This window comes from Syngnathus scovelli, chromosome 17 (assembly GCF_024217435.2).
Source record: "Syngnathus scovelli strain Florida chromosome 17, RoL_Ssco_1.2, whole genome shotgun sequence".
Lineage (NCBI taxonomy): Eukaryota > Metazoa > Chordata > Actinopteri > Syngnathiformes > Syngnathidae > Syngnathus > Syngnathus scovelli.
In genome coordinates, this window is record NC_090863.1 from 7,088,800 (window position 1) to 7,100,548 (window position 11,749).

The 11,749-nt window shown below is 47.6% G+C and overlaps 3 protein-coding genes and 1 long non-coding RNA gene across 4 annotated transcripts; 2 read left to right on the forward strand and 2 right to left on the reverse strand.

Moving 5' to 3' along the window:
• The first annotated feature begins 125 nt into the window (after positions 1-125).
• Positions 126-4,944, forward strand: gtpbp4 (GTP binding protein 4). The gene is made up of 17 exons (XM_049748240.1): positions 126-281; positions 693-863; positions 932-1,035; positions 1,150-1,286; positions 1,412-1,512; positions 1,590-1,682; positions 1,823-2,014; positions 2,099-2,164; positions 2,239-2,328; positions 2,502-2,612; positions 2,684-2,761; positions 2,864-2,915; positions 2,998-3,098; positions 3,187-3,384; positions 3,463-3,528; positions 3,601-3,747; positions 3,977-4,944. Exons 1-17 carry the CDS (start codon positions 234-236, stop codon positions 4,127-4,129), a joined length of 1,908 nt encoding a protein of 635 aa, XP_049604197.1. The 5' UTR covers positions 126-233; the 3' UTR covers positions 4,130-4,944.
• A 1,838-nt stretch (positions 4,945-6,782) lies between these two features.
• On the reverse strand, positions 6,783-9,831 carry LOC125985415 (probable G-protein coupled receptor 148). The gene is made up of 2 exons (XM_049748243.1): positions 9,576-9,831; positions 6,783-8,442 (listed from the first exon to the last, which is right to left on the reverse strand). Exon 2 carries the CDS (start codon positions 8,392-8,394, stop codon positions 7,432-7,434), a length of 963 nt encoding a protein of 320 aa, XP_049604200.1. The 5' UTR covers positions 8,395-8,442; positions 9,576-9,831; the 3' UTR covers positions 6,783-7,431.
• On the forward strand, positions 8,832-10,762 carry LOC125985418 (uncharacterized). The gene is made up of 2 exons (XR_007487307.2): positions 8,832-9,027; positions 10,112-10,762. It is a non-coding gene; the product is annotated as an uncharacterized lncRNA (long non-coding RNA).
• mterf4 (mitochondrial transcription termination factor 4) lies at positions 9,997-11,735 on the reverse strand. The gene is made up of 4 exons (XM_049748242.1): positions 11,657-11,735; positions 11,064-11,481; positions 10,802-10,986; positions 9,997-10,503 (listed from the first exon to the last, which is right to left on the reverse strand). The coding sequence occupies exons 1-4, from the start codon at positions 11,681-11,683 to the stop codon at positions 10,087-10,089; spliced, it is 1,047 nt and encodes a 348-aa protein (XP_049604199.1). The 5' UTR covers positions 11,684-11,735; the 3' UTR covers positions 9,997-10,086.
• Positions 11,736-11,749: the final 14 nt, after the last annotated feature.

Here is an 11,749-nt window from a genome sequence, read left to right on the forward strand (position 1 = left end):
GTTTAATTTTTTTTTTTGTCACTATATGAGCTTGAAAGTGGTCGAGAAGTTTGTTCCAAGACCGATTGTTGAGCGTTGAGTGTATGCAGTGAAAATAGTTGACTGCAGGGGGCGACATCTGGAGAAGCGGCCGCTCAGTCGTTTCCTGTAGCGGAAGTACGTAGCGTAGCAATTAGCCCAGCTTCCTTCTTTTCCTGTCGCTGTGGCCGAGGACCACAACGTGTCCTTTCGAAATGGCAATGTATAACTTCAAGAAGATTATGGTGGTTCCCACCGCCAAGGTAAGTGAAGTGACCTGTGACCGTGTTACATCTTGAGTCCTTCGAGTTGTCGTAGCTTCGCTCTGGAAAGTCCTCCCAACTGACACGCTAGCTGCTCGGCTGGCAAACACGTGCGGCCATGGACGAGACGAGGAGGCTCCAGTCAAACGCTTCCACTTCACGAATTACACCGTTTAATCAATCCATTTCGGGTTATTGCAACTTCCAATTTAGTGGAGTCCATTGAGTCTTTACATGGAGACAAATGTCTCCTGGTAGAAACTTGTATATTCTTGAGCTCTTTAACGTGAAGAGAAAAGTTATATCTGGACACTAAAAATATGTTTTATCTTTAATGTGAGCTGTTAATTGCTGAAGACGTCATTTCCCATAACGCCACGACTCACTCGTGTTTATTTTTGCCTTTTTCAGGAATTCATCGACATCACTTTATCCAAAACGCAACGAAAGACGCCCACGGTAGTACACAAGCACTACCAGATCCATCGCATCCGCCACTTTTACATGCGCAAAGTCAAGTTTACGCAGCAGAACTACCACGACCGCCTGGCGCAGATCATCACTGACTTCCCCAAACTGGACGTGAGTCACAATCTCTCGCCATAAACCAGCCAAGCGCCACGTCCAAACTAATAACACTGTGCACGCAGGACATCCATCCCTTCTACGCCGACCTGATGAACGTGCTTTACGACAAGGACCATTACAAGCTGGCCTTGGGTCAGATCAACATTGCCAAGAATTTGATTGACAAGTATGTACTCGGCAGACCCGGAACACTGCAGCTTTTGTCTCATTTGGAGTCGCTATGTGCTTTTTTTGAAAATGCTGGATGAATGACGTGGAGTCGGGTCTTTGTTTGCTGCAGCGTGGCTAAAGACTACGTGCGCCTGATGAAGTACGGCGACTCTCTTTACCGATGCAAGCAGCTGAAGCGAGCCGCTCTGGGTCGCATGTGCACCATCATGAAGCGACAGAAGTCCAGCTTGGAGTATCTGGAGCAAGGTAACGAGGCCCGGCTTGCCTGCTTTTTCAATTTGACACGCACATGTTGTTCCATTTCAAAATGTTCACCTCCTCGAATGTCATGTATGGAATCCTCTCTTTTGTTTGTTGCCCGCCTTCGCCAGTTCGTCAGCATCTGTCCCGGTTGCCCAGCATCGACCCCAACACTCGGACGCTGCTGCTCTGCGGCTACCCCAATGTGGGCAAGTCCAGTTTTATCAACAAAGTGAGCTCGCTCTGCCCGTTTTCCCACTTCTCTACGGAAAATGTACATGCGGTAACCAATGGTGACTTCCCGTTCAGGTGACACGAGCGGACGTAGACGTGCAGCCGTACGCCTTCACCACCAAGTCGCTCTTTGTGGGCCACATGGATTACAGATACCTGCGCTGGCAGGTGACAAAGCAGCCCGGCATGTGCTCTCATCGTGCCCCCGGCCGGCCCAGGGCTCGCCTCCACCTCGTTTACAAATCGCAAATGAACCGTAGTTGGTTTATCGGGAGTTTTGTGCGAGTCAAGACGGTGTTGCGGTGCAGGTGGTGGACACGCCCGGGATCCTGGACCACCCCCTGGAGGAGCGCAACACCATCGAGATGCAGGCCATCACAGCCCTGGCGCACCTGCGGGCAGCCGTGCTCTACGTGGCTGACGCGTCGGAGCAGTGCGGACACTCGCTGGCCCAGCAGATGGAGCTCTTCAACAACATCCGACCACTTTTTGCCAACAAGGTCCCGGCTGGTCCAGCGCCGCTTTTCTTGTGCGTGTTGGCCCTTTGTTGCCTGTCGTAACGTTGCTATGCTCTTTGCTGGCAGCCACTCATCATGGTGGCCAACAAATGTGACGTGAAGAAGATCAGCGAGCTCTCCGAGGACAACCAGGTACTTTTGCTGCTCGCCGCTGGCTGGTGTGTAACTTGTGGCGTTTGCTAACCTTGCATCGTGCCTTTGTTCAGAAACTGTTCGCAGACTTGTCGACGGAGGGCATCCCCGTCATCGAGACTAGCACGCTGACGGAGGAGGGCGTCATCCAGGTCAAGAATGAGGTGGGACCTCGTCATCGTTCGACAAAACAATCCTTTTTGAGCGTAATATTTGGACGCCTTCGGCTGCAACAAGTTTGCCAAGGGCCGTCCCACGGGGATGTGCGCGCTTGATCGTAGGAAAGCTCCGAGTGGCCTCGCGGCCGCAGCCACATCTCACGTGTTGTGCGTTTCAGGCTTGCGACCGTCTCCTGGCTCAGCGTGTGGACAGTAAGATGAGGGGCAAGAAGGTCCATGACGTCCTCAACAGGCTGCACCTGGCCCTGCCCGCCAAGAGAGACAACAAGGTGCTGTTCCGCCTACCCGCCCGCCCCTGTGTGGATGCTTGACCCCCGCTTGGCTTTGTCCCCTCACGCAGGAGAGGCCGCCGTTCATCCCGGAGAAAGCGTTGATGCGCAGGCAAGCCATGGACGTGGACGTGCCCAAGCGCAAGCTGGTACACCTTCACTCACCTAAATTCGTGTTGTCAGCAAAAGTGCTTGTGTAGCACAAATGTGTGATTGTTATTCATTATATGATGGAACAATTTGTCTTCCAGGAGAAAGATCTGGAGATGGAGATGGGAGACGACTACGTGCTGGACCTTCAGAGTGAGCGTTGTCATCATTGTCAGCGATGTCGGGCGCCGCCGCACAGCTGCCCTGACAAGCGCCATCTTTGTGTCTCTACCAGAATACTGGGACCTGATGAACGACGACGAGAAGCATGACAAGATCCCTGAGGTGTGGGAAGGCCACAACATCGCTGACTACATCGACCCCGACATTATGAAGGTCAGTGGCGACCGTGAGCTTGCAGTCTGACCGATGTGAAGTTTGCACAACAAAGAATCATGTGTCGTGCGTGTGCGTTGCGGGACAGAAATTGGAGGCCCTGGAGAAGGAAGAGGAGCTGAAAGAGCGCGCCGGCGAGTACGACTCTGACGACGAAAGCGAGGACGAGGAGATGCAAGAGATGCGCGTCCTGGCCAAGCAGATCCGCCACAAGAGGCACCTCATGATATTGCAGTCCAAAGAGAAGGAAGTCCATGGGCCGCGCATGCCCAGGACCGTCGCCAAGGTACGAGCTGCCCGGTCGTCCAAGCCGCCGTGATACTACAAACTAACGATTTTTCACGTCTTGTCTCGTGTCCCACAGGTTGAGCGCAAGAAGTTGGAGAAGGAGATGGGTGACCTCGGCCTGGACATGAGCGACAAAAACAATGTGAGCGCCGGCAACCTTGGTCGCACGAGCGCTTGCGGAGCACCTTTGACCGTTTTGTCGTTGTTCTCGCAGAGTCACTACGCCCAGAAAGCCCGCCAGTCCCGGAGCGTCACCCGCAAACGAAAGCGTGAGGATTCGGTCACCCTGACGGTTTCCCAGACACGTAGCCAGAGTGCCTCTCGACCTCCTCGAGACCAATCTGGACTACGGGACGCAAAGGTAGGCTCCAAAAGGAACGATGTCATCTGTATGAACAAAAGACTTAAGTTAGCGGATTAAGGATTTGCTTAAAAGAAACACACACGTATTACACGTTCGTTTTGTAGGAGGCAGAAGCAGATGAACGACTCTTTTTGGTGTTCAATTCAACGACCAAAATTGATTTGAGATTTTATGTTGTCGACCAAATTTCAATGGAATCTTCCTCTCAAATGTGTTTGTATTTCAGATGGTGAAGAAGACAAAGAAGATGATGAAGAACTCCCAGAAGGGCATGAACCGCCAGGGCAAGAAGGGCGAGGCGGACCGACACGTCTTTGACCTGAAACCCAAACATCTGCTGGCGGGAAAGAGGAAGTCGGGAAACACCAACCGCAGATGAACCAGAAGTCTGTCTGGACTCTCGCGACGTGTGTAGGAGAGAGACGCTACCGCCCAGCTATGCTTGGAATCGACACCATACCCAAATCAGAAAATGCTTATTTCCTTCCGTGTCCAACATTTAAGTCAATTGATGCTTTTGTGATTTGTTGTTCCAGCCCTAAAACAAACACCTTATGTGGGAAATAGCCAAGGGAATAGTTTAACAAAAGTACAAAGAAGCGCAGAAGGAGAATTGTCTGAGGTGGCCAAATGGTTAAAGCTTTTGCCTTGAGTTCAGGAGACTCAGGTTTGAATCTTGGATATCGCTCTGTTTCATGTGTAAATGTTTGACAGAGCGGGTCTCGGACCTGGTCCGACTGTATTCCAGGCGAAGTGTTATACCATTCGGCCACATTGCCATGAAATTTTGATTTTTGATCTATTTAAGGTATATGGGTCGACTGATCTACACATACAGAAAAGTACTGCATCTTTAAGCTCCAGAGATGCTCTTGTGGTAAAAGCTTTTGCCTTGAGTTCAGGAGAACCAAGTACAATTCTCACACATGCCTTTGTGTAATATGTAATATGTATGTTTTCACGGGGTGGGACTCAAACCCGACTCTCCTGTATTCTAGAACAATATTATTCCTTTCAGCCGCCTAGGCACAGAAAATATTTTTTTTTCGGATGGTCGTTCAATGCAACTGAAAGGTATAAGCTGTATTTCCATGCAGCCCTTCATGCAATTAATTGCATGAAGAAATAAATAAAATGCAATTGGGGACAGTGCTTGATATCCCTTATCAAGTGCTCACTCATGTCCCTCTTGGATCTTGTGACTACACTTTATTTATTTCATCTTTGACCATGATTTTTCCCTAATGAAGTACACTTAGGTACACTTGAAAATGGTAGTGTACCTAATGGAGTGTCCGAGTGACGTCACAGATCAAACAGCCAATCAGAAAGTGGGAGTGAGGGCGGGTGTGGCAATTTTCACTTAAACCAGGGGTGTCAACCTACAGGCCTCGAGGGGCTGCGTTCCAATATGTTTTCCAAGTGACCCTCGTTAAGCGCAGGTGCGTGAAAAGTTTTAGCTTCTTTCACATTCAAAAGGAGCTAAAACTTTTCACGCAGGTGCACTTAACGAGGGAATCTTGGAAAACATGTTGGAACGCGGCCCCGAGGAATGGAGCGTTACACCTGTGACCTTTGACCATGATATTTCCCTAATAAAGCGGCCTGTTATTAGGTACACTTGAAAATGGCAGTGTACCTAATGGAGTGTCCGTGTGGTTCCCTCGTTAAGTGCAGGTGCGTGAAAACTTTTAGCTCCTTTTGAACGTGAAAGAAGCTAAAACTTTTCACGCACCTGCGCTTAACGAGGGTCACTTGGAAAACATGTTGGAACGCGGCCCCGAGGACTAGAGCTTGACACCTGTGACCTTTGACCATGATATTTCCCTAATAAAGTGGCCTGTTATTAGGTACACTTGAAAATGGCAGTGTACCTAATGGAGTGTCCGTGTGGTTCCCTCGTTAAGTGCAGGTGCGTGAAAACTTTTAGCTCCTTTTGAACGTGAAAGAAGCTAAAACTTTTCACGCACCTGCGCTTAACGAGGGTCACTTGGAAAACATGTTGGAACGCGGCCCCAAGGACTAGAGCTTGACACCTGTGACCTTTGACCATGATATTTCCCTAATAAAGTGGCCTGTTATTAGGTACACTTGAAAATGGCAGTGTACCTAATGGAGTGTCCGTGTGGTTCCCTCGTTAAGTGCAGGTGCGTGAAAACTTTTAGCTCCTTTTGAACGTGAAAGAAGCTAAAACTTTTCACGCACCTGCGCTTAACGAGGGTCACTTGGAAAACATGTTGGAACGCGGCCCTGAGGCCTAGAGCTTGACACCTGTGACCTTTGACCATGATATTTCCCTAATAAAGTGGCCTGTTATTAGGTACACTTGAAAATGGCAGTGTACCTAATGGAGTGTCCGTGTGGTTCCCTCGTTAAGGGCAGGTGCGTGAAAACTTTTAGCTCCTTTTGAACGTGAAAGAAGCTAAAACTTTTCACGCACCTGCGCTTAACGAGGGTCACTTGGAAAACATATTGGAATGCGGCCCCGAGGACTAGAGCTTGACACCTGTGACCTTTGACCATGATATTTCCCTAATAAAGTGGCCTGTTATTAGGTACACATGAAAATGGCGGCGTACCTAATGAAGTGTCTGTGTGATTCCCTCGTTAAGTGCACCTGCGTGAAAAGTTTTAGCCACTTTCACGTGCTGCAGGAGCTAAAACTTTTCACGCAGGTGTGTTTAACGAGGGAAAACATTGGAATGCAGCCCCTCAAGGACTGGAGGTCGACACCCCTGGTTTAAGTGCCACACCCGCCCTCACCCCCACCTCCTGATTGGGTGTTTGATCTGTGACGTCACTTGGACACTCTATTAGGTACACCGCCATTTTCAAGTGTACCTAATAACAGACACTTCATTAGGGAAAAATCATGGTCAAGGCTTAATTGAAAGTGAAAAGTGCCACACCCGCCCTCACCCCCACTTTCTGATTGGCTGTTTGATCTGTGACGTCACTCGGACATTTCATTAGGTACACCATAACTGGCCACACTTAATAACAAGCCGTTGCATTTGTAAATGAGGGCAAAATTGTGAAAAATATTGAAGTTTAATATTCAATATCTGCTGCTTCAGTGACAAGTAAAAACAAGGAAACTTGGCAAGAACGCGTTTGGTTCTATTTGTATTGAGATTTCTCGTTTACCGTAGGCACGCCCGTTCACTCAGTCAAGTCATCAGACGAAATTTAAGAGCATTTCAACGTGTAGTACATAAATTAAATATGATTTAGCTGGAAAGCATCCACTAACTTGTCCTGGCAGGTTGTTTTCAATCTCATGTATAGAAAGGCTGCCACCTGGTGGCAAGAGCGTAGAGCAGTTTAAATTCTCATTTTTGTCAAATAATTTTCAAGACATGCTTTTATTACCACTCGGGCAATTCTGAACCCAAATAAAACCCACATTGAAGCTGCCATCCTTCTTCACCCCTCATGAGATATCTATGCATGACCAAATCACGTGAAGCCGCTTCTGTTGAGTTCCACCTAAGGGCTCCAGTACTCGTGTGCTTCCTCAGAGCCGCAGCTGTTCTTGTAACTTGCATGAAGAATGTATCAAAGTGTACTCTGCCGTCCTGCTCTGCCACCTGCTCCCCTTAGATCCTCATCCACTTCCTCCAAATAACACATACACACAATGAGTCTGATTTCAGGAAAAGGTTTTGGACGGAAATGCGATTACACGACAGTGATCTGGCTGAGTCTTCGGTGTCGATGCAGCAGCTGCAGCAGCGTGTTGGAGATCTGGCGGTAACGGAGCCCGTACAGATAAGGAGCAAAGGCCCTGGGAAGCAGCATGAAGACGCACATGTTGACCGTGCTGAGCCACACTCGGGCATCCTGGCTGACGTTTTTGCTCTGAAACAGGAGGAGCTCCAGGGTGAAGACAAAGCCGGGGGTGAAGTAAAGGAGGAGCAGCACCCCGTGGGCCAACACGGTCACCCGAGCTCTGGAGAAGCGGCTCTGCCAGATGCCTTGGGTTCTGGTTTCCATATAGAGGCGAACATAGCAGTAGAAGATGAGCACGGCGCAGATGAGAGCGGCCACAAAGAAGTACACGTTAATCCCTGCCATGTTCTTGACCTGGATGAAACCCAGCGAGATGAGGACGAGGCACACGGCCGCGTTCCCGTGCAGGTTTTCCCTGGCTGTCTCCATCAGGATGACCAGCGTGAAGGGGTAGCTCGCCGCCAGAACCCACGCCCCCAGCAGGATTCTGTGGGTTCGAGCCGGCGGGAGGAGGTCGTGGTAGTGCAGTGGCCAGCGCACGGCCGCGTAGGTGTCCACCACCATGAGGGTTACGGTGAGGATGGCGCAGCAGTAGGCCGTGACGGTAACGGCCGTGACCAGCTCGCACGCCAGCCAGGGCGTCTCGGCTCGGACCGCGTTGAGAACGGCCGTGGCCAGGTTGAGGGTGAGGAACAGCATGTCCGCCGCCAAGGTGTTGGCCACCAGGAGGTAGCGCGTCTCCTGACGTAAGGCGCGAGACGCTAAGATGCACGCCAACAGGACAGTGTTCACCAGCATGGTGGCCAGAGTGACCACAGTGGTAGGGATGAAGAAGAGCTCCAGGTGCCACCGTCGAAGGCTAGACACCCATTCTTGCGTAAGGTTGGCAATCAGGATGGGCTCGGCGGTCATTTTGTTTTGATTTTCTTGAGGTCCTCAACTTTTTCTTCCAGCACGTTCCTATTGGTAGATGGCAACAGATAAAAACTCTACACACCCCTGTTCAAATGCCAGGTTTTTGTGATAAAAAACAACAACCTGTCAATTAAAAAAAAAAAATCTAAATTAATGACCTATTAAAACTCAAAAAGGAAAAATAATCTTTTTGAGCAGGATGTGGTTGCACAAGTGTGCACACCCTCTTATAACAGGAGATTTGGCTGTGTTCACAATTAACATCACATCCATGCAAATTGTAAATAGAAGGCAGTAATTCTGATGAAGCCGAAATAAATTTCAGATGCGGCCAACTTTCGGGCCGGGCCTCTCACCCAGCAGGCCTGCAGTTAGGGGTGGGTTTATATGTATGCTCTTTGTTGCATCATCTTGTCTTTGTTCTTTTGGTTCACTTGCATCTTGTCTCACTTGTTGGCAGTCAGTCACAGAAGAGAGAAGTGTATCTTACTTCTGCCACAATAGTAGGCTTTTCCTATTTTTCTTTTGCTTTCTAGACAAAACCTGACTGCTGTCTCAAACTCTTCTCAACTTCCAGCTAGAGAAAACAACGCCAAAGCATGATGTTGCCACCACCTTGCTTGACTGAAGGTATGTTTTTACATAGCTGTGGTTGAACGTCAGCATTTACAACCAAAAAGTTAGATTTCAAATTCTGCAACAATCTGCATACATGAATACTTTTATTCATCTCTGGTAAGTTTTTATTATGTAAAGTATAAATGCTGACCCGTTCAGAGGTTGCAATTTCGGACTTTAAATTACTTGCTTTGAGATGATCACAAAATATTAAGGATGTGTTGAAGATAACATCTGGTAGCACTCTAGAATTGGCCATTTTGTGTCAGATCATTTCAAATCACAAGAATGTGGCTTTGTGACAATAGGACAACCATTCTAGTCTGGAGATGGACTGTGCCCTCTGCATATGAAGTCCATTGCTAACGATGCTAATATATAACGAGGCTGATGGGGGGGGGGAAAGCACTCATGAAAAACCATCAATATTATACACGCTTTTAAACAAGTGAGTTGATCTAAAGTGACACCACTTAGGACAAAATGATCGAATGTTTCTATTGAGACTTTAAACATCTTTATCTACAAATCATTGAGCGAGCAAAGTTGAGTTTCCTTACCTCTCGTCCATGTGAACACGGTGTGCGCCGCGCATCCATTAGAGGTGAGATCTTGTGTAAATCACAGGGTGTTTTTCTGCCGCCTGCGCTTATCTGATGTGTTCCATGTTGACTCGCACAGATGATTATGGAGATGCAGCAAAGCTACGGCCACTTAGCTGTCACTTAGTAACAGGGTGGAGCTTTTCCAGCGTGACTTACAAGAGGCTTTTTACTTTTCCAGTGGCATCATATATTTTTGGGGGGGGAACTGTATTCTTTTAGTATGCATTAGAGTTCACAACCGTAGTTACTGCAGGCCTCTGGATATGAAACAATTTATATAATTTTTTAAATAAACAAAAATATCTTATTTTATATTAAAAGTGAAAGTATAATATTTTATTTTATTTGAATAATATTTTGTCAATTAGAGGCTAACTTACGTTTGTATCAGGCCACTTTAACGTCGATTTTTTTTGTATTATTTTGATGTGATCGCATTCCTCATAGTGTGCCCATTCAAGTGATGCTACTTTCTTCTTTTCTTCATGTAGCTTGCTTTGCCTTCCTTTTTGTCTTCTTCATCATCATCATCATCACCGTCGCAGTCACCATCGCTGTGACTGTCATCGTCCTCACTCTCTGCTTGGCTGTATTCGTGGGAATGCTCCTCTTCCTTCCACTCTCTGACGACCAGTTTCCGAAAGACGTCATACTCTTCGGCTGACGCTTTGGCCACGTGCTCCAGGAAGGTGTCCAGGTCCACATTGAGGATGCTGTCCAGTTTGGGGTTGACAATAACGGTCTGCCCCTTCTTGTCGGGTGTGTGGTACAAGCCCCGGCGCTCCAAGAAAGAGTGCCGCGTGCGCAGCTCTTCCAGCGTGTATCGAAACAACTTGTGCTTCACCATCTTTGCTTGTTGAATGCCCATTCGGAAGTAGACATACTGTGGATAAGCAGGAGAAAAATATACAGTGTAGTTTACAACAAAATAATTGATCAAGTTCATAGCAAATCAGTAAGTCTTCCAATCTAGCACAAGTATAAAGAACGTGAAATGTCTTCTTTTTTTTTTAAACATGATTATTTTCCAAGATGGCCCTAATTCCATTATGAACACTTCAGACAGTTTATGCTAACTTAAAGATGATGTGAAGTGAGATGGTCATTATGTGCATGAATTAAAATAAAGGTGTGGGATAATATTATTGTATTTAAATCAGAACAACATTGGAAGTACTGACCTGAAACATGTATTCTAGCTGAACTAGGTCTTCATGCATGACAGCTGGAGAGTCTCTGAGGATGTCAGTGACCTGCTGCACAGTAAAATGACACTTCTCCCTGAGGAACATCGTCTTGTATTTGACCATCTTCGTGGGCAAAGTCAGGATGGCAGGGTAGTGTGACACCACCCGCTGCAGACTTCCTGGATGGAGTCAAGGTGCTTTAACAGAATAGTTCACAAGATGGCAAAAAAAAAGTGCACAGGCACAATTAACTAACCTTCAACTAAACCAAGTTTGCGCAGATAGTTTATCCGCTGCTGGAGAACCGATTCTTTGATAATGTAAAGGTCAGGACATTTAGTCAGTATATTCCACACGTTGGAGGGATTGAGGCCCAACATGAACAGAACGGTGAGTGTTGACAGACGATTCTTGGCGGCACTTCCACTTTTGGCTTTGCGCAGCGATTCATAGAGTTCCTTGGCTTGTGTTTGCGTGAAGCCCATGTCAAGTAGACACGGGAGGGAGAATTCTGCGATGGTGTGTCCCTGCGGGGAAGCCCCCGCCGGCTCATTGTTGGCATCACTTGGCAGAAGGTTGCTGCTCGTAGAACACAGCAATCGACGCTGGAAGCATCTACTTGACTGTAGCGGACTCAATACGGATGAGGTGGTATTTCTCAACAACCACTGGATCTGTGGAAATGCAATGGTTGTTAATGTATCAAGGTTAAAGGCGGTTGGGGGATGTCAACAGTAGTATCGTCAAACAATATGAATGTCTAAAATATAGACGTATAAGTACGTAGGGCGTTTTAAAATAAAATACATTATAAACCAAAGTTAAAATGTTTTTGTTTTATTTACTAACCCGATTTGCAGCACAAAGTGCGCTCATATTTAGTCCGTTTCTAATCTAACTCCGTGCAGCAACTGTAGCGCTAAGAAAGGTTCCGCCTTACGG